The 26,037-nt window shown below is 39.0% G+C and overlaps 1 protein-coding gene across 1 annotated transcript in view; it reads left to right on the forward strand.

The window, feature by feature from the left end:
• Positions 1–26,037, forward strand: part of dnah2 (dynein, axonemal, heavy chain 2) — a 76,692-nt gene that overhangs the window by 44,955 nt on the left and 5,700 nt on the right. Inside the window, exons 52-83 of the mRNA XM_055156639.1 lie at positions 585–670; positions 747–877; positions 1,249–1,398; positions 1,479–1,646; positions 1,775–1,935; positions 2,043–2,182; positions 2,797–2,929; positions 3,481–3,614; positions 3,707–3,917; positions 5,063–5,179; positions 5,263–5,404; positions 6,232–6,401; positions 6,574–6,690; positions 8,201–8,365; positions 8,981–9,103; positions 9,190–9,338; positions 9,424–9,490; positions 9,883–10,033; positions 10,757–10,905; positions 11,458–11,591; positions 12,161–12,305; positions 13,698–13,897; positions 14,823–14,949; positions 15,104–15,290; positions 15,847–15,995; positions 16,808–16,991; positions 17,432–17,622; positions 19,897–20,085; positions 20,644–20,828; positions 21,730–21,970; positions 22,972–23,123; positions 23,751–23,865. Coding sequence (XP_055012614.1) covers positions 585–670; positions 747–877; positions 1,249–1,398; positions 1,479–1,646; positions 1,775–1,935; positions 2,043–2,182; positions 2,797–2,929; positions 3,481–3,614; positions 3,707–3,917; positions 5,063–5,179; positions 5,263–5,404; positions 6,232–6,401; positions 6,574–6,690; positions 8,201–8,365; positions 8,981–9,103; positions 9,190–9,338; positions 9,424–9,490; positions 9,883–10,033; positions 10,757–10,905; positions 11,458–11,591; positions 12,161–12,305; positions 13,698–13,897; positions 14,823–14,949; positions 15,104–15,290; positions 15,847–15,995; positions 16,808–16,991; positions 17,432–17,622; positions 19,897–20,085; positions 20,644–20,828; positions 21,730–21,970; positions 22,972–23,123; positions 23,751–23,865 — 4,863 coding nt within the window. The remainder of the gene's footprint in view (positions 1–584; positions 671–746; positions 878–1,248; positions 1,399–1,478; positions 1,647–1,774; positions 1,936–2,042; positions 2,183–2,796; positions 2,930–3,480; positions 3,615–3,706; positions 3,918–5,062; positions 5,180–5,262; positions 5,405–6,231; positions 6,402–6,573; positions 6,691–8,200; positions 8,366–8,980; positions 9,104–9,189; positions 9,339–9,423; positions 9,491–9,882; positions 10,034–10,756; positions 10,906–11,457; positions 11,592–12,160; positions 12,306–13,697; positions 13,898–14,822; positions 14,950–15,103; positions 15,291–15,846; positions 15,996–16,807; positions 16,992–17,431; positions 17,623–19,896; positions 20,086–20,643; positions 20,829–21,729; positions 21,971–22,971; positions 23,124–23,750; positions 23,866–26,037) is intronic.

Raw genomic sequence — 26,037 nt, forward strand, 5'->3', positions numbered from 1 at the left:
ACTATTATTAAACATTTATTTTAATAATAATAAGGTTTATCATTACATATCTCGAAAGAAGAGAAAACATGCAGATTTTGCTGAAATTTTTCAATGAATATTTAGTTTGGCCCACGACTTAGTTCCAGTTTTTAATTTTGGCCCTCTGTGGATTTGAGTTTAACACCCCTGCCTTAGAAGGACCAAGTAAGTATTTAGTTTGTTTATAAGAGAATCATTTTTGTCTTGCTTTACTTAGTTGAAGTATTTGCAATAGAGGAAAAAACTCTGTATTGCAATTATCAAGGTAATTCTGAAGGCCTGTGCTTGATTTTGACTTGTCTTAAAAATCTGAAAAACACAACGATTTGCAGTGGTTCAAAGTTATTCCCTACTTTCCTAACCCATCCTAATTATTCACCAAAATGAGTTTTTAAACACATTTTACACCTTATTTGCAAAACAAAATACATTATTACATGTGAAAAATTAGGTGCAGCCCCTTTAATGTAATATTTACTTTTTATATGTCTACAGTGTCGGCCAACTGATATTTTGAGACTTTGGAGATTTGAGATCTTTTCCCTTTTAATATGTCATACCAGGTTTTCCAGGGTCTACTGCGAGCCCATCCAGACTTCCATGATTCCAAACAGAACATGGTCAGACTGTGGATTCACGAGTGCTTCAGGTACCACTCTCATTCCTTTGGCCCATACTTGATTTTGTTGCATTCAAATATTTTTCATGTATTGTTCTGATTTTAGGGTGTTCTCAGACAAACTGGTGGACCACAGTGACTTGGAGACCTTCACTGACCTGTTGTCTGACAAACTGGCCTCACTTTTCGATCTCACGTACCACAACATATGCCCCAATAAACAATGCCCTGTGTTTGGTGAGACACAATAACAATTCATTCATCCAAAGAAATATCAAGACAAATTATTATTTTTATTTATTTATTTATTTATTCATTTATTTTACTTTTTCTGGTAATTTCCTTCTAGTCAGTATGGCATTAAACCTATCTGTCTTCATATAGACAAGCAGATGGCACCACCAGGCCAAGTTACAGGTCAAATGTGTGCAGAGATGAGCCTGGGTATTTTTCAGCAATAAAAAACACCTTGAATAAATGCAAGATGGATAAGATTAATGCCTTACTGTGGAACATTCCAGGCGAAGCACTAACATCTCCATACACTTAAAATGAGTGATGCACCTGCCTGACCATTATACCCTCCTGTGTCTTATTTTATGTCATAGGTGAGTTCCTGAATGACTCTCCTGTGTACCAAGACCTCCTGGACATGAAGGCTCTGAAGGCCTTTATGGAGACCCAGCTAGAGGACTACAATATAACCCCCGGAGTTGTGCCCATGAGCCTGGTACTCTTCAGAGACGCCATTGAACACAGTAAGCATAACATTTATCAACATCAGATATTACCTATTTGTCTCCCTCTTTCGATAGTTGACACTGTGCTTCCTCCACAGTAACGCGGATCGTGCGTGTTATCAGCCAGCTGAGGGGGAACATGCTACTCGTGGGCATTGGGGGCTCAGGGAGGACCAGCCTGTCCAAACTAGCAGCTTTTATCTGCAAGTACCAAGTGTTCCAGGTGGAGGTGACCAAGCAGTACCGCAAACAGGAGTTCAGAGAAGGTATGTCTTTGAGATATAAGCTATGCGAATGTGAATCTTTTTTGCCCTCTTTCTATCACCTCACCAGTATATTCAAATTTATTCAAATCAATGCATATGTTAGTCAACATCATTTTCTCTTTTTCCAGATATCAAAAAACTTTATCGCCTGACGGGTGTGGACAACAAACCCACAGTGTTCCTCTTCAATGACACACAGATCGTGGATGAATCCTTTTTAGAGGACATCAACAACATCCTGAGCTCTGGAGAGGTGCCCAATCTGTATAAGCAGGAGGAGTTTGCCGAGGTATGCCACACATTTTAGAGTACTATGTTCAAATAATAGTTTAAATATATTTTATAGGTAGGCCATAGCTAGGTTTGTATTTTATCCTCACCTGTGCCCGTGTGCAGGTGTGCACTGCTCTGTCAGACAGTGCCAGGAAGGAGAACGTAGTAGAGACACACGATTCCCTCTTCAGTTTCCTGATTGAACGAGTGAGGAACAACCTGCACATTGTCCTGTGTATGAGTCCAGTCGGAGAGACCTTCAGGTAAAAGTAGGGGCGGTCCTAAGCAGGGGCAGTCATAGGCATAGGTGTGGTGGCATTTCATGGGGAGCGTCATGAGCGCCAGGAAAAAAAAACAAAAACATTGAGATCGTACACTGCCACCCCCCCTTGTGATCAAGTTTAAGTTGTAAGTCCTGTATTCAGCCGGCACACTCACCAGATTTGTTCTTATAATGCGTGTGCTTAAAATGCACTTTGAAGCATCTATTGTATTTGATTTTCAGAATCAGACTGTGTTTTATTGTCAGTGAACAAAATTCACTAACTGGGAATTTGCTTTGGTGTTATGATGCAACATTAAACAAAGAGTAATAATGTGTCCTATGACCCAATAAAGATAATGGCATGCATTAAAATAAGGAAAATAAAAATAGGTTTTTATATACTGACTTAAAATATAAAGTATTCAGGACAACAGCGTACAAATATCAGTTCAAATCAATTCCTAATGTTACTCTTTCTTTGTTCAAAGCCAAAGCGATGTCATTAGAAAGTACAGCACAGGCTTTGCAAAGACTGCAAGATTATTCACAATTCGATCTAAATTTGAGTGACAATAATCTCTAAGAGCTGCCTAATCATCGTGTTGTGATCAGGAAACGCATCCTGCAGTACCCAGCGCTGGTGAACTGCACCACCATCGATTGGTTCTGTGACTGGCCCACTGATGCTCTGCTGGAGGTGGCTGAGAGATACCTGACCGAGATGGACCTGGGCTCTGTCAAAGGAGTAAGGACAATTCACACACATGTTCTATCATTTCACATAAACCAGCACATAAAAAAATATATTTAATTACATTAAATGAACAAATTAATGCTTTAAAAACATGTAAAATATGTAGCCACCTTTTGCTTTGATTACTGTCTTCACACTCTTGGACTTACAACACTCTTGTGAAGTGAAAACCATTTCAGGAGACTTCATCATGAAGCTCATTGAGAGAAGACCAATGTTTCGAAGCGCTGTAGGCAACGCAAAGGATGGCTACTTTAAGGATTTTACTATACTGTATAAAAAAATCAGTAGTTATTTAACTTTAATTCTATTTGATGTCTTCTGTGTGTATGTAAAATGTAGAAAGTATAAAATAAAAACACATTGAATGAGAGTGTGTGTCCAAACTTTTGACTGGTGTACATACAGAAATACATCCAGGACACATTTTTAATATTAACTTACATTGTTTAGTTTTTTTTGTTTATTTTGTTTTTTTGTTTTTGTTTTTTGCAATTTATTAACTGTTTTACACACATTAACTGTGTTCCCTATATATTCAGACAGAAGTGGCCAATATTTTCGTTATGACTCACCAGTCAGTAGACCGTGTCTCCAAAAGGATGAAACTGGAGATAAGAAGACACAACTATGTGACCCCAACCAACTACTTGGAGCTGGTGTCTGGATACAAGAAGTAAAATAAAATGAGCAGACAAAATCAAGTAGATAATCCTTTTTGCATAATTTCTGTATCTCTATATTTAACTTTTATTTATTGTGATGCAGACTTTTAGCAGAGAAACGCAAGGAGTTGGGAGACCAGGTGAGCAAGCTGCGTAATGGCCTGTTCAAGATCAGCGACGCGCAGCAAAAGGTGGAGGTAATGTCCGTGGAGCTGGAGGAAGCCAAGAAGCAGGTGGCAGAGTTCCAGAAGGAGTGCGATGAGTTCCTCACCATCATCATCCAACAGAAGAATGAGGCCTATCAGCAGCAAATGGTACGGCTCCTCTTCTCTACTGTCAACATGAAGATCCGCCAAATGAAAATTTGCAGTCAGAAGTTACAAGTCCTTGATTACCTTCACATCAGCAACTTCCATAAATACTACTGAAAGAGTTGTCTAGAGCTTGGGATTATGACATCTCTCACCATCAGACTGTTCTGTTCACCTAACAATAAATCAGTGGAGATTTTGAGTTGCTAAATACTAAACCAAGAGTTCATTAAAAGTATTCTAACACTATAGTGTGATAAATGTATTTACCAGTAGTGACCCAACAGTTTAGCGGGTTGTTCCTTTGATCTTAGTTTAGTTTTTGGCAGATATCCATGTAGCGGTTCTTAACATTCCATCCCAAGCTCTATTGTCACAAGGGCTGTTGTCCTTTGGTCATTTGGTAAATTTTGTCAATAGTGTCTTAGTCAAATAAAAACTTTTCTTAGGATTATAAGGGTTTATATGGACAACAGCAGAAATTAAAAGGCAAAAGTACATTAAATCTTCCTTTTCACTTATGATGACACTGTTTACTAGTATTACTTAATACTGTTTTGTGGAAGATCCTAATACCAATGCCACTCCCTTCCCACTTTTAGTCAATAAATTGGTGCACAGGGCATGTCTATGTTCGACCAAAAATTTAGTCAGCTGCAACCCTAACTGTAACACAATGTATTTTACTTTGACCCACAAAGTACTTAAAGCTATTATCTGCACATTTATTTAGATTTTTATTAGTAGTATGGCAGATGTGGCCCTGTTCCCCCCTCCCCTCACTTGGCCTTTGTTCAAGCTCACATGTGCTCTCCGGTCTTTTTCTGTCAGGCCAAAGCTGGCACACTGTCAGCCAATCTTATTACAGATGGTAACTTTCAAGTCCGTATTCAAATGCAGACAATGTGATACTTGATATCACAAATGATCATTAGCAAATTTCTGTCAAATATAGGCTACAAAAATCTGTTGCTACACTATTTAGACTGGGTTTAGATCCATTATCTAGGAGTTATCTAGTTTCATTGATGCAAAATGTATAAAACACAAATGCAAGTCATGGAGTCATGATTTGGATTTGTTTTTATTTGTACAAGAGTAGTATTATTTTGAAGTAACATTCCTTTCATTTGCTCTCCTTTCTGCAGACGGTGACCTTTAACAGTGAGAAGATAGCAGCAGAGGAGGTGCAGTGCAAAGCCATGGCAGACGAGGCCCAGAGAGATTTGGATGCGGCGCTCCCCGCTTTGGAGGAGGCCATGAAGGTCCTCCTTTCCCTTTTTAAATCTCACTGTGTTTTTTTTTTTTCATAAACTTAATATGTTAATGGGTTTCCTTGTGTGTTCAGGCCTTGGAGTCTTTGAACAAAAAGGACATGACAGAGATCAAGTCATACGGGTGTCCCCCTGTGCTGGTGGAGACGGTGATGCAGGCGGTCATGACTCTGCTGGAGAAGGAACCTACCTGGGCCGAGGCCAAGAGGCAGCTGGGTGAGAGGAGCACCATGGTGTTTGTTTAAAAGGCTTTGTTTTGGCTGAGAAAATGTCAAAACAAAATCCAGGGTTGTTCAAATGACTTTAGTTCAGAAATGATTATTATTAACATTTGTTTCAATATTCTAGTGTGAACTTGTCTTGAAAAATGATCTGCATTTCTTTGTTTTTTTATCACGCTGTTGTTTTGTAGTGGGGGTGTTATGTTAAATAGATTTTTTGGAGCTTACCATGTTATAACATTTTTCTCTCATCAAAAACATGTCTGAAGAGATTTGAGTTGTCATTCATGTATTTTTTCAGTGTTTACGTGATCTCTCATAAGCCCTATTGAAACTCTCCTTATGGTTAGCTGTAATATTCTGTGCAATGCTATTTTCTTAGAGATAAATATGTCATGATCAGGCCAAGTTCTAGATCAGATTTGTGGAGAGTTGACACTACTCACAGTAAGAAGGCTTTCCTAGGGATTTTCTTTCCATTAAAAACAACTATGATTGAATGGATGACAGTTTAATGCTGTACTGTGGAACATTCTAGGCAAAGCAATCACATAATTATGGAAACAAAGTGGTGGATCCTCCTTCCAAAGAGTAACACTGTAAACCTTTAATAAGGGGGTATTATGCAACACGGACTTGTCTAAAGACGTTTTATGTCATCCTTTCATGTTTAAGTAATTTAGCGATCTCTCTCTTGCGCAAAGCCAAAACAGACTATTTTAGATTCAAAATATATAATAATATGCATCGGTGTATAAATTTGATTCATGAAAATGATGGTGACATATATATGTAAAGTTATTCTCTGCCCATGATACGCAGGTGAGGCCAACTTCATTAAGACACTGGTGAACTTTGACAAGGACAACATCTCACACCGCGTGTTAAACAAGGTCGGACAGTTCTGTAGGAAGCCAGACTTCCAGCCAGACGTCATCGGCAAAGTGTCACTAGCCGCTAAGTCACTGTGCATGTGGGTCAGAGCCATGGAGGTAAGAGTCTTATTTCAATAATCTGATAACTTGTGAAATTTCTGGTGTGCATGTAAACATAGCCAGAGATAAACTATTTACCAACTCCATACATCTGCAATTTAACACCGCTCTTGGTTAGTGTAGTGTAAAAAATTGCTCAAAAAAACAATGTGCTAACCTTTTTCTCCAGGTTTACGGACACATATACAGAGAGGTGGAGCCCAAACGAGCCCAGCTCAATGCAGCCATGTCCAAGCTGAGCGAGAAGCAGGCCGCTGTGGCTGAGGCACAGAACAAACTGAAGGAGGTGAGTGACACTGCGGTATTGTCATACCTGTCAGGTTTCAGTTTGAATCAGTTTACGCTGTTATTTTGAATAGTTAAAAGCACTGTACCTGATACTTACAGTCTTAAAAAAACATGACAAAAAAGAACTAGTTCATATTCAGTTTCAGACTACTTTATTAATCCCACCCGGAGCAATTAGTTTGAACAGTACAAACAACATTCAACACATGAAGCAGTTCTGAACAAAGAGGAGCTCTGACAATTAAGAAGCACCCATTAAAATGTTAAAATATTAAACTGTTTGCAGTGGTCCAAAGTTATCCCTCACTTACCTTGTGCAATGATTTTATAAATGCTTTTCACAACTTTCAGAGACCAGTGGGGAGTTTTGTCATGACAGTAAAGCCAATTATATCAATCAAATCAGTATCACTTTATATGTCTATAAGGGGCAGTTTAAAACACATTGAGCAGTAAAATACAATAATAATAGAAAAGCTCAAACAGAAGTCTCAGTGCAGCTCAACAGGAGGAGTCATCAGGTCAAGTGTCAGGGCAGTTTAAGGAGAGTAACAACCTTGAGGACAAAAGTGACCCTCCTGTGTGCAACATCACAGCAGCCTCCAGGGGGAATCACGTGAACTCTGGCCACACAAAAGGAACGTCTCTCCTGTCCGCTCTTGTTTTGTTCAGTGATGAGATGGGACATTCCCTCGACGTGTTTCTTCTGGAACATCTTCTGTCATATTTGCTGTGTGAATCTCTTTTTGTAGATATCCTATTGCATTGTTGTAAAAAGTCTGTAGCGTTTCAGATATATTCTCTGAGCAGAGTCACTATGGATACAGGAAAAACATACAATCTAGTAGTCCTTAATTTCCGTCCTCTGAACTGCACCTAACTGGTCACAATCCCTAAATATTAAGTTAAAATGAAACATAAAAATAAAGAAAGTTTAAAAACTATTCAGTGTCAGCCAGTCAGCCACAAGAGCAGCCAACCACAGCCATGGCAACCACAGACAGTGCATGTTTTGATCTCTAGAACTATACTATATACAGTATTTGTACTTGGGCCAGGCACATTTTGCTCGAATACATGGGGAAAATGGGGTACAGGCCTATTAAGTATCATTAAGTTTGTAGCTCTACATTTTTTACTTGTTTCAAGGTATTTCTGATTGTATTGTACTGTTTTGTTTCCTTGTTTGAATACAGTATCTGAGCAAAACTGAGTATTATTTTGTTGATCGTATAGATGAAAATTTGAACTACACTTTTTTGAAGGAAAAACATTGTGCAAAATTGCCTTTTGATGGATTTTAACCATGTTATAATTGTTGTCTCTGCTTGAGTAATCTTTATTCACCTGCATTCAGGACATCATTTCTCTGAAAATGCTTTACTTTTTTCTTAGGGTGATACATGTGGGATTCAATAAATAAATAAATAAATGTCGTTAATGAAAAAAAAAGATAAAGCTTGAGCCTAAAAATCACTCTTTTGCCTCTGTATGGGTGTTTGTTCTAGGTGGCAGATAAGCTGGATGAACTCAAGAAGCAGCATGCGGAGAAGGTGACCATGAAGGAGAATTTGAGGAAGAAGTCCGAGGACATGGTGGTGAAACTGGACCGCGCAGACAAACTGGTGACCGGGCTGGCTGGAGAGAGGGTCCGCTGGGAGGAGAGAGTCACTGTACGCTTCACACATACACTACACACGCAGATACACATGGAAGCTTTTGTCTTTCCTTTGCATTTGTCTGTTGGTCATTTGGTCCATCTCTACAGAACATGTGGACTCTTAGCACTGGAGAGGTACATGTGCTAACTATTGGGGGCAGTAGTGAACACAGCTCAACAGTGGAAGCTAAATTTTTAAAAAGCGAATAGAACCAGCTGCACAACATAAATGCATCCCTCACCTTGTTTTTCTTGGCATTTTTCTAACAGATAGGGTCTAAAACGTGCTGAGGCGCCTCTTTTTTTGTTAATTTGTTGCCTTATTTTGTCCATTTTGGTCAGTTCTGTTGACGTATGAAGGTGGAGCATAAATGAGCCTTAATACCTTTTTAGTATATATTTTTATTGTGCTGTAAACTATAACTAAATCAAATCAACTAAACACACAGACTAAATACAAGCATAAAACAGAAATAATAATGGAACAAAACATAAAATGTATTGCAGAGAGGCACTATACTAGTACATAGCATATTTGTATAATTATGTACAAGAGCATAGTAAGAGTTATCGAGTGGTAGAGGAGCTGTAGTGTAAGTATGGTCTGAGTTCTTTGTCTTTTCCTCAGGGGCTGGAGGAGTGCATGAGGTATCTTGTAGGAGACAGTTTACTCGCTGCCTCCTTTCTTTCCTACATGGGTCCATTTTTGTCAAACTACAGAGATGAACTGCAGGGCATCTGGTTAAAGGAGGTCAGACTTGTTTTTGGGTTTTTTTTAATACCTTTGTTTATCCTGTCAACACTGCTTTCAGACATTGACGCTGTATTTTTTTGCAGATTCGGGACTTACAAATCCCCTGCTCTCCTGGTTTTAGTTTTGCTGTTTTCTTGTCCAAGCCCACGGTGGTAAGGGACTGGAACATTCAGGGGCTGCCTTCTGATGCTTTCTCCACTGAGAATGGGGTTATTGTCACTCGGGGAAATCGGTATGAATTACTATAGCCTTTAACATGGTGTTTTCTCCAATGCATTTTTAATTGTTTCCCATCTGTTACCATCTGTTCTTTCAAGATGGCCGCTGATGGTTGATCCGCAAGGTCAGGCTCTGAAGTGGATTAAGAACATGGAACTGAAAAAAGTATGTCATAGATTATTCTAGATCAGTGGTTCTCAACCTTTTTCATTAGTGAGCCCCATAAAAAACAATAATTGTCATTTGTGACCCCCAAACACAAAAATGTAGCTATCTGCAAAACAAAGTATGAGTAACCTTATGCCAAATGTTTGGTTTTATTATCACGTTTATTTAATAGACCAACACATCATCTACTGCATGGGGAATAGGGTTAAGCCTCATTAAGACTATTGAATACATTCTTTTTTGACCCGTATTATCTGGGGTCTCCCAGAAATCATTTTGTGATGCCCATAGGGGGGGTCCCCACATCCAGGTTGAGAACCCTGGTTCTAGATTATACTTTTGAAAAATAAAAGTTTTTGTGTAATTCGGATTATCCTTCCTGTGTGCAGGGCCTGAAAATCATAGACTTCCAGATGCCAGACTACCTGCGGGTTCTGGAGAATGCCATCCAGTTTGGAAACCCTGTCCTGCTGCAGAATGTTCAGGAGGACTTGGACCCTTCTCTAAACCCAGTCCTCAACAAGTCTTTGACCCGGATAGGTCTGTAACACTAATACACATTCACACATACTTCCCAGTAAACTGACAGGTACAAAATGCCAAAACACTCAATAATGACCCCCATTCACACATGCTCCAGTCCCAGAACATTGCCAGGTCTGCTCTGTTCACACATAACCTGAAATTATGACGGATCTGTGCACTTTGAATGAGAATGGAATGTAACCACATAACCAGGAAACCAAGCACATAACCAGGAAAACATGCTGTTAACCAAGAAACCAAGTGATGGTAGTGTGTGTGTATTAATTGGTCAATGGTGTCTTGGTCGAACAAAATGTATATTAGTTGGCTTATGATGATTTATATAAGACAACTGAAAAAGTTAGTGAGTTATCTTAAGATGTTTTATTTTTTGGTGTTTATATGTAAAAAGGCAGATTAAGCTCATGATTCACAAATTGAATCTGTCTTCATGTAAATACAGTGTACTTTATTCACACTCAAGCCTTTCCTGCATATTCCCAGTGATTTACCTTTTATCATAAATGCAGGGAAATCATTTCTGGCTTTGTTCACATATGACCCTGTTATGGCAAAATGTTGGTAAATGACCGGGTCAGGTTGTATGTGTGAGTGGGGCTTAAGTTACTGTGAGCTTCCAAGTGTATTTTTTACCCTGTGTGTCAAAGTTATGACTCCACAATGTTTTTTTTAATGTTTCTTTCTCCCTCTCCTGGTCATTTGCTCAACCTATGCCAGGTGGAAGGTTGCTGATGAAGTTAGGTGACAAGGAGATCGAGTATAACCCTGACTTTCGTTTCTATATTGCTACCAAACTGTCCAACCCACACTACACCCCTGAGACTTCCACAAAGACCACCATCGTCAATTTTGCTGTCAAAGAACAGGTGTGTGTAAGGAAAAAGAATGTGGAGTTTGTTTTAGGGCTGGGTGATATTCAAAATGTTTTTCATTATCAATTTCCTGAATATATAATCCGATCATTGTCATTTAACACAAAAAATAAGTAACAGATTTGTTTTATTTTATTTTATTATTCAACCTCTGAACTCTGCTCCAAATCACATGCTTTTACTGACTGTGGACTTCTTGATTAAAGAGGGGGTATAATGCAAAATCAATTTGGAGCTTTCTACCATGTTGTGACATTGTTCCCTCAAGCCTGAAGTGGTTTCACATAGTCTTGTAATCTCTCCCAGGCCCTATTCAAACCCTCCTTACTGTTGGCTGTAATATTTTCAAACGATTACAGGTAACTTAGAAAAATGTGTTAGTGATTAATACCCCTCTTTAAAAAGACCCAAGCACTTACAACTGACAATATACTTTTGATTCAATGACTGAATGGTGACGTTGATTCTTAATTAAACTGTATTAATTGCACAGACGTAGTCTGTTTTTTATTTGTATTTCTCTAACACCTGTACCTGTGTGAGCAGGGTTTGGAAGCTCAGCTGCTGGGGATTGTGGTTCGAAAAGAGCGTCCAGAGCTGGAAGAGCAAAAGGACTCTTTAGTGATCAGCATCGCCTCAGGCAAACGCCACCTCCAGGAGCTGGAGGACGAGATCTTAAGGTTCAGTGGACAACTATTACTCTTGTTTTTATAATGGCATTTAAAAATGATTTCAGAAAGACATTTTGGCATAAAAAATTTACTCAATATTTCATCCTATTAAAGGAACTATATGTAGCCTGTGCTCTTACTGCTTTAAAATAGGTATTAAAATCGCAACTACCTCTGGCCCTAAATGTGCATATAATGAACACATACATGTTTTCCTCTGTATACGATTGGTGCTGGGGTTTAGTAATGGCCATTCAGATCAGAGAGTGTCCTTTTAGGTTTAGACCAAATGGATTTCAGCATAGAAACTGGCAACCCAAATGAGAGACTTTATGTGAGGCTCATTCTGTTTACTGATTGGAAGATAAACCAAATAATTAAATAAATAATAGGGCCATTCTGGCTAGTGTTTTTGCAGTTAAGACTAAATCAGCATTACAGTTGTTATCAGTAGAAGCTATATTGGATTTGAGTTACCTCGTATCAGGGGACACAGATAGGTCAAATGTCTTACATACAGATTTATACAGATTCATTTAGTCTTGATTAGCTGAGTGATTCCTAAATGCATGTCACAGGCTGCTGAACGAGGCATCGGGCTCTCTCCTGGACGATGTGCAGCTGGTCAACACTCTGCAGACATCTAAAGTGACCGCCACTGAGGTCTCTGAGCAGCTGGTCACTAGTGAGACCACCGAAATCGCCATCGACTCTGCCAGAGAGGTTAGTCATACGAACGCATGTTTTCAAGCCATATCATATTCAAGCGCATATGACAGCTTTTCATGGTCTTAGAATTATTACTTGGTTTGGTGGGATAGTACCGGTGATTGGAGGTAGGAGTTACAGTTACTTGAGTAACTTTTTGTATTATTTTTAGCAGCGTACTATTACTCCTGCTTGAAGTAACAGCACTGGTTACTTGGTTACGCCTCCCACTGTGAGTCAGGCTGCAAGTGACAAAAGCTTTATGTTGACAATATAAAATAATGACTTGAACATCTGTGTTTCTTGCAGTGCTTCTTCAGAAATGATTTAGTGTGTGTCTATCCTTTGAAAATACCAGATTTTGTGTTTTGTTTAATGTTTTGTCTTTAAATTATAAAACAGAGGTTACTTCAACAGTAGTCTTCCCAAATAGTTTAGTCTTGTTTTACCTCTACTGGAGTAACATTATTTTGAAGTAACATAACTCATACTTGAGTAAAATATTTTTCTACTCTACCCACCCCTGCCTGTGGTAAATATTTATCATAGTTTTACATCAGTTAAATGGCAGTCCATCATATAGGAAGTACAACTGAGTTCTGAAGAGAATCCCCACTACCTATGTCATCAATACAGAACATTCCATCCAAAATACAGGGAGAATTTATGAGCAAAGACCACCATGTTTTGATAGCCCGAACATTTATTTTACAAAATAGTACTGTCACGTATTTTTAGTCATCACATCACCTTTGTGTATATTAGATGTAGCCCTTTTTAAGATTATGGTTGCTAGATAACAATTATGAAATTATGTGCAACCAAGTTGTAAAATTATAAACTTCACCAAAATGCTCAGATTAGGAAGAACTAAGTAAAATCGTCAGTGTAATCAGTAATATAATCATGTTAGCTACATTTTATTGAATTGTGCAGTCCAAAATATGCTAACCTCACCAGCAAAACAAATTCTCATGCTTTTTGTGAGTTCACAAACTCTTGAGAATCCATCTTGTTAGACTCCACCTACAGCATTTACTTGCGATAAGTCCTGAAGTGCCAGTGGTGCTCAGAGTGACCAGTCACTGGGCAGCACTGTGATTTGGGCAGAATTGCATATTTTAGTAGAAATACAGACTATTTTATTTGTGAAAAATGTGCAGAGGGAAGAGCTGTGTTTATTTGTGAACAGGAAAGATGTCTCTGCTTTTTTCTCATTCTCATTCTTGAACCCAAGAAGTTAATGTATAAAAGAAGACAAAATGAATGTTGTTGGATCAGAGGGCTACACATATCAATCTGGGGATGTACTGTAGAAAAAAAAAAGTATATCAATGATTTATATAGTGACATGTTCAAAGTAATATTACTTTTTCATGGCCTGTTTATGTGCACTGTTTACCCCAGGAGTATCGACCATGTGCACAGCGAGCCTCCATCCTGTTCTTCATTCTAAATGACTTGGGCCACATTGACCCCATGTACCAATTTGCACTGGATGCCTACATCAGCCTGTTTAACATCAGCATAGAGAAGAGCAAGCGCAGCCGAAAGCTAGAGGAGAGAATCGCCAACCTCAATGACTACCACACATATGCAGTCTACAGGTAAGATTCACAACATTCTAATGAGCATGTGGTGGGGTAGAAAGTGCCGTTTAAAGGGCCACTGCCTGATTTTAATGCACTCTTGTCAAGCTCTTTACATCATTCACTGTATGGTAGATGCAGCTACATAAAATAAAATGAAAATGTAAAATATAATCTCTTAATATAAATGGTATTTTCTCTAGCAATAACCATAGACTCTAAATATAAATGGACAGAGCTAACGCGCCAGCTGCCACGTTCCAAATGGGAAGTTCACATGTGGGCTCTTCCGCCTTCTTCTGACCCTAACTCCTTGACTTACATTAGAATATTGTTTCCCCTCCCTCTGTAACTGCTGCAATAAGCCTTGCCATTTGGTCTTAAAATGATTTTGAGCTATTTTCTCTGTTAGAAAATCCTGATCATAACATAAAGCCTGCCTCCAATTTCACCGCTGAAACCGTGTAAGCTTCTTTTGAGTGGTGCTGAACGCTGTGGGTGACGTGACACTCACTTAGTCCACTTCTTTATACAGTCTATGGTAATAACTAATACAGAAACTACTGACAGGGTCATCTTTCATCCTTCAATCAGACACCGAATCACCGAGAGTTATGGGAAACTATCTGCCTGACATTACCCCAAACACTTGAATCTCTGTCATGGTGTCAAACTAAAAAGGTTCCTCACACAGATGACATCATGACGGCTTTACCAAAAGACACTGCTGTCACAAGATTTTAGCCAAACGATTTCTATAATGATTGTTTGTGACTACTTCATCATTTGTAGATTTTCAGATTTTTGTAATATTTCTTTCAAAAATAGAATAGCCCTTAAAGTTGTATAGGCCCCTGCTTTCCACCTGAACCCACTGTGAACCCAAGTATGCATTATTTTGGGGTAAATGAATGCAGCTAATAAAGACTTTAATTATCTTCAGGAGCACGTGCCGCGGTCTGTTCGAGGCGCACAAGCTGCTCTTCAGCTTCCAGATGTGTGCCAAGATCCTGGAGGTGTCTGGCATACTCAACATGGACGAGTACAGTTTTTTCCTCAGAGGAGGCCTGGTAACTGCACACAAAGACTGCAAACAGTGCTTCTAACAGCCAACAACACAAGTGTTTGAACACATGAGCATTAGAGCTGAACTACTGGGATACAACACAATAATTCAGATCTCTTTTTCATGTTACTTCTTTGTTGTTGAATGTACTCCCATAGGTCCTGGATAAAAAGGATCAGATGTATAATCCATGCACCAGTTGGCTGCAGGACTCGGCCTGGGACAACATCACCACACTGGACAAGCTGCCAAACTTCCACGGCATCACAGCTTCTTTTGAACAGAAGCCCAAAGAGTGGCACAAGTGGTTCACCAGCACAGAGCCTGAGAATGCTCCACTGCCTGGTTTGTAATCACCACAATAGGGCTCTCGCAGCCAATGAAGTGTGTGTTTGTGTGTGTGTGTGTGTGTGTGTGTGTGTGTGTGCGTGCGTGCGTGTGCAAATGACAATTCTGCATAGAAAAAGTCACACAGGGCAGGTGTGGACACAGGCATTTATATGTGCACACTTTTTAAAATGTTGCATGTGCCTTTATAGTCCAAATAAATGTGTGTTTTCACATACAACTATCAGCGCTCTTGGATTTGATGAATGCAGATGTGAATATTTATAGTACTTGGATTACATATGTTTTATTAATTTTTGGAAATTTTTTGGCTAGTGAATGAAGTTTGAAGTAAGTTTGCAGGAAATGCAAATGTGTTATGGGAGTGTCTCTTATTTGCATTACACAAATGTTGTCACAACTACTCAAACCAAGACTGTTACGCTATTTGATCTAATTTCTTTCTTCTTTTTGCAAAGTCCCACCTATCTTTCCATGGCATGAAACATGAGTAGACACACAGATGTGTTAGAGTCTATGAAAATAACTGTGTATATTGTGTGTGTTGTGACAGGGGACTGGCAAGTAAACTGTAATGAGTTCCAGAAGATGCTGATTGTGCGCTCCTTACGCCAGGACCGCGTGTCCTTCTGCGTCACATCCTTCATCTGTAAAAACCTGGACTCTCGCTTTGTGGAGCCGCCTGTGCTGGACATGAAGGCTGTATGTACTTTTTGTTGACTTATTTTCTACAGCTGAAGACTAAACGACAATTCCAAATGTAACTAGAAAAGCACTCAGAGAGCGCAGACCTCTGCCAAGGACTACAGTCCCCCTCATATTAATTGTGTTTTCCATAAATATTTGTCTCGTATCTTTCAATTTGGAATATGAAAGAGGATCCCATTGTCCATACCCGAGTCAAATTTCATGGAGTTTGGTCAATAATTAACCGAGATATTGAGAAACAAAATTTTTGGCCCCATTTACCGCAATGTTAACAAAAAATTCAAAGTGATACAGAATTCAGGATTTCTTCCGGATCACCCCCAAAATGAAAACAGTTCTTCCTTTTCACATTTCCAACAAATCCTGAAAATTTCATCAAAAATAACTTTTTGAGTTATATTGCTAACAGACAAACAAACAAACAAACAAACAGACAAACGCCGGCAAAAACATAACCTCCTTGGCGGAGGTAACTATGATTCTATTTGATCCCTACTGAGCGCCACAGTGCTGTGCAGAAAGCACTGAAGGACTCCCTGTGCTTATGTGAGGGGAATCATTCAGTGCTTTCAGCACAGCTCTCTGGCGGTCAGCAGGGATCAGATAGAACAATACAAACTTAACCAAAGGGACAAAGTGGATTTATGCTCTCAATGAAACTATTTCAATTCATTGCAAAAGAATCCCATGCCAAACTATATGCATTTGAACTGTACATTGTCAATCCTCAGTTTTTTGACCAGATCAAGTGTATCTCACAGTGTTGTTCAAGTATTCTAGATTGTCCGTCTCTCTGCCCTCTCCAGGTGGTTGAAGAATCCACTTGCAGGACTCCTCTGATCTTCGTCCTGTCTCCTGGAGTGGACCCCACAGGAGCGTTACTGCAGTTGGCCGAGTCATCTGGCAAAAGCAGCCAGTTCAATGCTCTGTCCCTGGGTCAAGGACAGGCTCCTATTGCCAAAAGGATGATCGCAGATGGTGTCAAGAATGGTACGATTTTTGATCAGGCTGTGTGCCCAGTGTCTTTACTATGTTTGGCACATAGGACATCCTGACCTCCAGTCTCATGTAGAGCTGCAAGGTTAAATGTTGCCAAAGGCTGCAATTACTTATTCAATTGACGAGGAAACAATATCCTATCTCTATAAAGTGTTTTAAGTATGTGTAAAACATGCTAACCCCACACAAAACCTGTGGTAACACCAAATAACTGTTTCAAATATTCATCATTCAGTTATGATCCTTATCATTTCATTCAAGTTCTTATTGTTTGCACTCAAATGCAAATGGTCCAGAAAGTGTCTGGAAACAATGTAAACTGTTTTGTAATTGAAGAAAATGTTATATTTTGCGAATCTTAGCATCACAGATGCTATACAGAACAATTGCAGTTCTCTCAAAATGGTTCCACCTCTCTGTCCTGTGTGTAGGTCACTGGGTGTTCTTGGCCAACTGCCACCTGTCTCTGTCGTGGATGCCGGAGCTGAACAAGCTGGTGGAGCAGCTGCAGGTAGAGGAGCCTCACCCAGACTTCAGGCTGTGGCTCAGCTCCTCCCCTCACCCTGAGTTCCCCATCACCATCCTGCAGGCAGGCATCAAGATGACCACAGAGCCTCCCAAGGTCTGCTCACAGTGCCAACCTTTCTATACAGTATCCTCTGACATGATTCACTCACACATTTACAGGACACAATGTGCAGTAAGTAGAATATAAACGAAAACACATACTATATACTAGTGTCAGCTATTCATTGGAATGATTATATGACTAGTTGACGTTTAAAATAATCTTAATTGTATTTTGATCATTATCTGAACTATACAGACTCTAAAACACAAGCCAAAATATCTTTTATACCAAAGACAGCATCAAAAATATGATGTGATAAGAGGTCTTCAGTCACCACATTTCTGCTTTATTTGATTAGAAATGTACAAGAACACAGAGGAAGTGAGAGCTTCAGGGAATCTTAGTTAAAAGTCCACAACAGGTGTTCCTCAAGGATGAGGCTCAAAAGCTAACAGACAGAGAAGATGACCAAACTTGTAAAGTAAAAACTTACTGTGGTAAAGATTTATTAGAAATGTATTATTATTATAAATCATACAAAAAAATAAAAAATTGTTTGATGAGACATCAAAAAAAAAAAAATAAAAATATATATATATATATATATATATATATATATATATATATATATATACATATATATTAGTGCTGTCATGCGATTAAAAAAATGTAGAGATTAATTAATTATGATCTGTAATTAATTAATCTAATTAATCTCATTTTAATCTCACCTAAAAATTGCTGAGAAAAGCCTTCAATTTGAGGTATTTTCATTTAAATTCATTATTACATTATTGTGGCAGATCAAAAGACTGATATAGATTTAAAAAAGTGACTTTATAAAGTCATTTATTGTTTAACAAATCTCTCCAATTTGGCTGTTGAGCCCAAGTCTCCATGAATAAGAAACTGTTTACTGTAAAGTAGCAAAGACGAGGAAATCTGAACATAATAACTTTTGTCTACTTAAAGACAATAAAAAGTCCAGTCTTTCCTTAACCATATTAAAAATATTATTAATAGAGAAATATATATGAGATCATTGGTTTTAGTCCTGGTTTAGACCTGGTTTAGACCTACTTTAGTCCTAGTTTAGTCCTGGAATGGATTAATCCTGGTTTTAGTCCTGGTTTTAGTTCTGGTTTAGTCCTGGTTTAGACTTGGTTTAGTCCTGGTGTTAGTCCTGGTTTAGTCCTGGTTTAGACCTGGTTTAGACCTGGTTTTAGTTCTGGTTTTAGTTCTGGTTTAGACCTGGTTTAGACCTGGTTTTAGTTCTGGTTTTAGTTCTGGTTTAGTCCTGGTTTAGTCCTGGTTTTAGTCTTGGTGTTAGTTCTGGTTTAGAGGCACACAGGAGGAAGCGCGGTTTACGTCGCGTACGCGAGAAAACACGATCCACACGCGGCTCACGGGAGCACGTCGGTGTCCGCGCAGTAACTACGGAAGGAAACGTGGTCCGCGCGTTCTCAGGTTAATGACGATGATGAAGGTGTGTGTTTGTTTGTGTTTGTGTGTGTTTGTGTGCGTGTCCCCTCATGTGGCAGGTCACTATAGGACAGTAGTGCAGACATCATGAGCCTATGCAGGTTGTTTTCAGGCGATATTATATTTGTTATTTTCTTTTATATTTCACGTCGGGAGAATAATTTCCAAGACACGAATGTGTTTTTACCTGTGCGCTGCTGCCTCTGTTCTACTGGCTCTTCGACCTCGTCCATTGTGTGACTGACGCCGCGAACGTTAACATGACGTTTATATCGCTGTTACTGCGCGCGTTTTGTGTGGGTTTCCGGCAATGAGTGGAATTACCGAAAAAAAAAAAAGTATAAATGTGTTTTGTGTGTGTGTGTGTTGTTGTCCCAACAACACATAAAAACAGGTTTTATAATAAAGAAACTCACATACAGAAACACTAAAGTTAGAGATTAAAAATGAGATTAACGCGATTAAAAAACATAACGCGCTAAATATGACTGTAATTAATTAATCGCAATTAACGCGATAATTTGTCACCCCTAATATATATATATATATATATATATATATATATATATATATATATATATATATATATATATATATGTATATAATCACTGACCAATTGACTACTAAAATGATACTGGATGCAACATGTATATACTCACAAATTGTGAACTTTGACAATCCATCTTGCTGTCCAAGATTATAAATGTGTAGCTATCAAATATTTTGAAAGATCAGTTTCACATATGTTACACATATATCCTACTGTTTCTCCCTTCCATTCTTTTATCGTTATTTATTTATGTGCGATATAAAAATGAAGTGTTGTGTGTTGTTTGTGAGCAGGGTGTGAAGGCCAACATGAAGCGTCTATACCAGCTGGTGACAGAGGCTCAGTTCAACCGCTGCTCCAGACCAGCATTCTACAGGAAGCTCCTCTTCTCCCTCTGCTTCCACAGTATCCTGCTGGAGAGGAAGAAGTTTTTGCAGCTTGGCTGGAACATTGTCTATGGCTTTAATGACTCTGACTTTGAAGTAATCATCCGTGCACTATAATTAGGCTCTTGTATTGTTGTATATTCATGTTAATGCGATAGCTGTAACAAGTGCTCCTACTCATACCTACTCAAAATTTTCCCCATGATCAGAAATCTTTTGTTGTAGATGAACTCCAAGAGGAGAGGCAGATTAAAGTCCTGATTCACAAGTTGAATCTGTCTTTATATAAATACATTGCTTCCTGCTTTTTCTGCATCAGTAGTAGTTTTTGCTCCCCCTGCTGTTGTAGTCTTGTGAGTGCAGTTTGGGTCAGACATATAGAGCTATGGAATAGTTTTAGCTTCTGCCACGCCCCCTTTTTAGTCAACTAATCAGAACCTATCCTTTGTCCACCAAGAATTTCTTTTGTCTACTGCAGTTTCAGCTGATTTGGCAAACCTAATTGAATAGTTTATTCTGCGTTTTGACTGGATAATTGGCTTGAGAACCTAAAGACAATATAATAATAAACAACCTTTACAGCATTTTGTAATTATTGATTTCACATGCACACATTACATATACTATCTTCTAAATCGAATGATGTATTTTCAGGTGAGTGAGAACTTACTGAGCCTGTACCTGGACAATTATGAGGAGGTTCCCTGGGACGCACTCAAGTACCTCATAGCCGGGATTAACTATGGAGGTCACGTGACAGACGACTGGGACCGGCGCCTGCTCACCACCTACATCAATGACTACTTCTGTGAGGCTGCTGTCCAACAGCCATTCTTCCAGTACGTAAACTAAAAATTTTAAACAGGTACTGCAGTCACAACTGAACCTGGGTTCCCAGTGCATTCACCTGCAGATAGAGGACACATCCAAGTTTGTACTACAGCAGCAGAGGCTGCACTAGCACGATGAACGATTGACTGCAGGTACTAGGGGTTTAGTTAGTGGCTGTTCAGATCAGAGAGTGTCTTTTTAGGTTTAAACCAAATGGATTTCAGCATTGGAACTGGCAACCCAAATGATAGGCTCATCTGCTTTCTGATTGGATAATCATCTTGAGACTCAAAACATCAAATTATAACATAAAGAACTGGTCCATCAGGTCCAAAGTTTTTGTAATTAAGAATAAATTGGCATTAAAACATAGTTACCACTTATCTGGGAACACAGTAAGTCGTGTTTATCTAAATCTTACATAGGGTTTCTTGAAAAAACAAATGTAATTATTAAAAAATATATATAATTAAAATTATAAGTTGCACATAAACTAGGCCCCCAAAAGCAAAGTTAAACAGTAGTTAAACTAAAAGTTAAACAAATGTCAAAGTAACCTCTGTTCACTCTTGCCCTCTCTAAATTACTCACACTTCATGGAATTATAGTACCACCCAGTGGACAGCCAAGAGATTACAGCTCCAATGGAAAATAGAGTACATATCACTTTGGACCATGTCAAATAGTAAAAAAAAAAAAAAATGTTGTACCTGTTACAATGGGGGAATAAACACACAAAAACAGCAAATGCAAAATAAATATAAGCAAATATACTACAAAGATTTGGAACATGTAGCCCTTAAGAGTTTTCTGCTGCCTTGTTAGTGCACGTGTTGGCAGTATATCACATGAACTGAACCCTGCATATTATTGTTGAAAATGGATTCTTATTGTGTTCCCCTCTTTCAGATTGTCGCCCCTACCTTCCTACTATATCCCTCAGGACTGCTCTCAGGCCTCCTGTCTGGAATTCATCAGCAACTTCCCCGCCACAGAGCACCCAGAGGTGTTCGGACAGCACCCAAATGCAGACATCGCCAGTCAAATCGCAGAGACGCGCACCCTCTTTGACACCCTGCTCTCCCTGAAGCCTCAGGTCAGCAGCAAAGGGGCAGGGGCCAGCGCGGCAGGGGACAGCCGAGAGGACCGGGTGAGTATCACAATACATTCATGCTGTGTGTGCGTGTTGTAATCCAGAAATGCTATTGATTTAGCTGTTTTTTCCCCTTTTCCATGAACATTATTTGAGTTTGTGTGTGTCTGTTTAGGTCGAGACTAAAATATTGAGTAGTATTTTTACTTTTTACTCTTACTTGAATATGTTTTCCTAGAGTTAAATCATTGTATTGAAGGCCCTGTACCCAGTTTTTCCCACGCTTGTGTCTTGCCTCAGCACCGATTTGTTGTATAAGCAGCTCACCAAAATAAGTCTGCTAAGTGCTGTCTGCATCTAATTAGAAAGCATTTTATTTTTTCGATAATCAGGAAGTGCACGTTGGCATGTTACTTGTTATTAGCTTTACTGTCACAGCAAAACTCTGCATTGGTCTCTGACAGTTGTGAAAAGCTCTAGTTTCTAGTTCTATTTTTCATGTTTTTAAGCCAAAGCACCTTTAATCACTGTTCTTTTGATTAGATAATGGAGATTGAACATTATTAGTTGAGTCTAAAGATCTAGTCTAGGCTGTCACAGTAAATTGACCATATCATTTACTGAGACTGATCAAAAAGTCTTTCCCCACCCATTGTATTGAATTCTGTGAGAGACACCAAACTACATCTCCAGCATGTTAGTGGCATATCCACCAAGCAGTTTCTTGGATTTCCTACCTCATGTAGTCCTGGTTCAGTTCTGGTTTAGTCCAGGGTTAGGGACCGGCTTCCTGCTGGTGCCCAGAGTTAGGACTTAACATGGGGAATCAGCATTTCAGGTTTATGTGGCTTAAATCTGCTTTAGCAACCTAATAATATGTTTTAAACCAGGAAGAGAGTGTGCAACATACAGTTTCTAAGTTTATAATCATTTGTTTTTGTTTTGGTGTGTTTTGTGATTTAATATTTCTTGTGTAAAGCATGTTGAATGACATGGTGTATGAATTGGGCTCTGCAGATAAACTTAAGATGATTTTGACATTGTGACTCCCTTGTCAGGTCCTGGAGCTGCTGGCTGATGTGAGAGCAAATATCCCAGCTTTAGTGGACTACGAGCACACCAAAGAGATGCTGAAACACAACCTCACCCCTCTGAACGTGGTGCTGCTGCAGGAGATCCAGAGATACAACGCCCTGCTCGAGACTATCACGTACTAACTCCACCATATTATCATCTTCAAATCTGTATTGTATTATTGCAGTATTTGTGGAACCAAAACTATTAATGAAGTTTAAACACAAAAGTGATTCTTGAGAGCTTTAAGTCATATTATAATGTTGTCACCTCCCCAAAAACATCCCTGGAGTTGTGTTTTGTTTCATTCACACATGTTTGAGAAATCCTTTATGAGTTTATCTACATTTCCAATGCTCAAAATGCTCTGCTCCACCTTTTTTTCAAGTGAACAGCTCCTTTAGTTCAGTAGAGACTGGCAATTCTAAGGTTTTCCAAATGATTTTAGTAAAGGGGTATGGAGTTTAAAAACACAGTGCAGCACATCCCGTATGACATAAGAAGGTGAAATAATGTTGAGAGTGTTGAGAGAAGAACACAGCCCAGATCCGTAGGGTTTGTGTGTTAAATGTGTAAATATAACAAAACTCAACTTCTTCTCTGTTTGTGATGAGGAAACAACTTATCCAAGTCAGAGTCTCTTATCAAAATATATAGTTTAGCTCTAATTCTGTGCACGTTAGCTTGTAATAAAACAATAAGAACAATGTAGAGATATGTTGCTGATGCTATAAACCTGATGAAGTTTTGTTGTGTGTTTCAGTTCCTCTATTGTCAAACTACAGAAAGGCATCAAAGGACTCGTGGTGATGTCTCCCAGTCTGGAGGAGACCTTCAACTGTATCCACGATGCTCGAGTGCCCCCCCTGTGGGAGAAGGTACTTCACTACACACATAAGGAAGAGCTTTTCACCACATAGGAAAATGATTTTATAAAGTAGTATACATACAGTCATTACCTAAGCCTCGTGGTTTTATGACTGAATGAAGTTTATTTATTCCAGAAGAAAGAGAATGGAACACAAATGCACTGTTTAGAGTCAATGCACAAATATTTCAGTCTGCTGTCTTAGTCAGTCACACATGTATACTTGACTGTACTCACTCCAAAGACCACTACATAAACACTTGCCCTATAAATGCTGGCAACAATGAGCTAAATATTAGTGAATTTCAAAAAATACCTCACTCTAGGATATTCCATAACTGTTACCTAGCAACCATTAGGCCAACTCATCTAATGTACACAATTAATATTTGACAAATAAACATATACAAATATATATTTTTTGTTATATTTTTTAAATTTTTGTTTTCATGTTTGAAGTATCAGAAAATGTGTTTCTTGTGTAAATTGTGCCAAATCTTAAGGCTAGAATTCTACCAGTGTGATGTGATCAGTGTTGACCTCTCTAAAATAGTACTCTTTACTTCCTGATATTTTCTTCATTAATTGTGTCTTAGTCATTTATAATTAGTTAACAGCAAGTTATAGAAAAATGAGAGAATTGTAAAAACCTCATCACAAACATACCTGAAGTTGTGTTTTGTTGAAACACTTTTGAAAACATTCTTTTCCACCTTGTGCTGTCAGGAAGTGCTCCACTGTGTTTTTAAGATCTGTATATGTTCACTACAATCAGCCTCTACTGAACAAAAGTTCAAGGGTAGCAGTTAAATTGAAAATTATTACATAATGACATCACAAGGGGGAACAGAGCATTTTGAGTTTTGGAAATGTAGACAGATTAATAATAATAAATAATAAATAAATGATTAGTCAAACGTGTGAATGAAATGAATGAATGATGTTACCCCATCAAAAACATACCTGGTGTTGTGTTTTGTTTTGTTAGAACATGGCTTAAAGGTCAGTAGCCTCAATTTTGCATAATATAGGACCTTTAAATACACTGCTGGAAAAAATGAAACACATCAGTTCTCGATGTGAACAAAATCTGTTGGACATCTTTACAAATCTTGTACGGGGTAATGTCTTGGGAACAAAAGGATGCCACCTCATTTAATGGAAATGAACAACAGGTGCACTAGAGCGGCACCAATGAGACAAGCCCTAAAACAGGACTGGTTTTACATGTGGAGGTCATTTCATGTTTCTCCCTCTTTGTCTTTTTTGGCTGGTTTTCCACTAGTGCTGCTTTGTCTACAGTGATTATCACTAGTGGAACTATGAGGACATTCCTGAACCCCACAGAAACTGCACAGATTGTCCAAATTCTCCAGGGTGTCACTTCTGGATGTGCTGTTGCAAGGTGATTTATTGTGTCTCCCTGCACAATCTCCAGAACATGGAGGAGATTTCAGGAGATACGTAGTTCCTCTAGAAGAGCTGTACATGGTTGTAGAAATTCCTCAACCCGTCAGCAGGACACATATCTGCTGCTTTGTGCAGGAGGAACAGGCTGAGCACTGCCTGTGCCCTACAGAATGACCTCCAGCTGGACACTGGTGTGAATGTCTCAAACAATTAGAAATACATCCTGTAGTGGGCCCTGCACTCAGCGCCCAGCACTGTGGAGCTCCACTGGCATTTGCTAGATGACACCAGAATTGGCAAATCTGCTTCTGGTGCCCTGTGCTTTTCACAGATGAGAGCAGGTTCACCCTGAGCACTGACAGATGTGAAAGAGTGTGGAGAAGACAAGGAGAATGATCCACTGCCTTCAGCATCATCCTTGAACCCACTGTGAGACCCTGCGCTGGTGCAGTAGTTCCTGGTTTCCTCCTGATACACGCCAATGCCCGGCCTCAGGTGGCAAGAGTCTGCAGGCAGAACCTGGAGGATGAAGGGGTCAATACAGCTGAATGACCCTCATGATGACCTGACTTAAACCTGATAAAACACCTCTGGGACATGTTTGGGTCCATCCTTACACAAATCTGGGAGGACATCCCACAAGACACCATCCATCGTCTCATTAGGAGCGAGCCACGACGTTGTCAAACATGCAGACAAGCATGTGGGGGGCAAACAAGAGACTAAGATGCATTTTGAATTGCAGAAATTAAATTTTGGCAAAATCATTATT

This window comes from Boleophthalmus pectinirostris, unplaced genomic scaffold, assembly GCF_026225935.1.
Source record: "Boleophthalmus pectinirostris isolate CB_2022bp ecotype Guang Dong unplaced genomic scaffold, ASM2622593v1 HiC_scaffold_20, whole genome shotgun sequence".
In the NCBI taxonomy this organism is placed as follows: domain Eukaryota; kingdom Metazoa; phylum Chordata; class Actinopteri; order Gobiiformes; family Gobiidae; genus Boleophthalmus; species Boleophthalmus pectinirostris.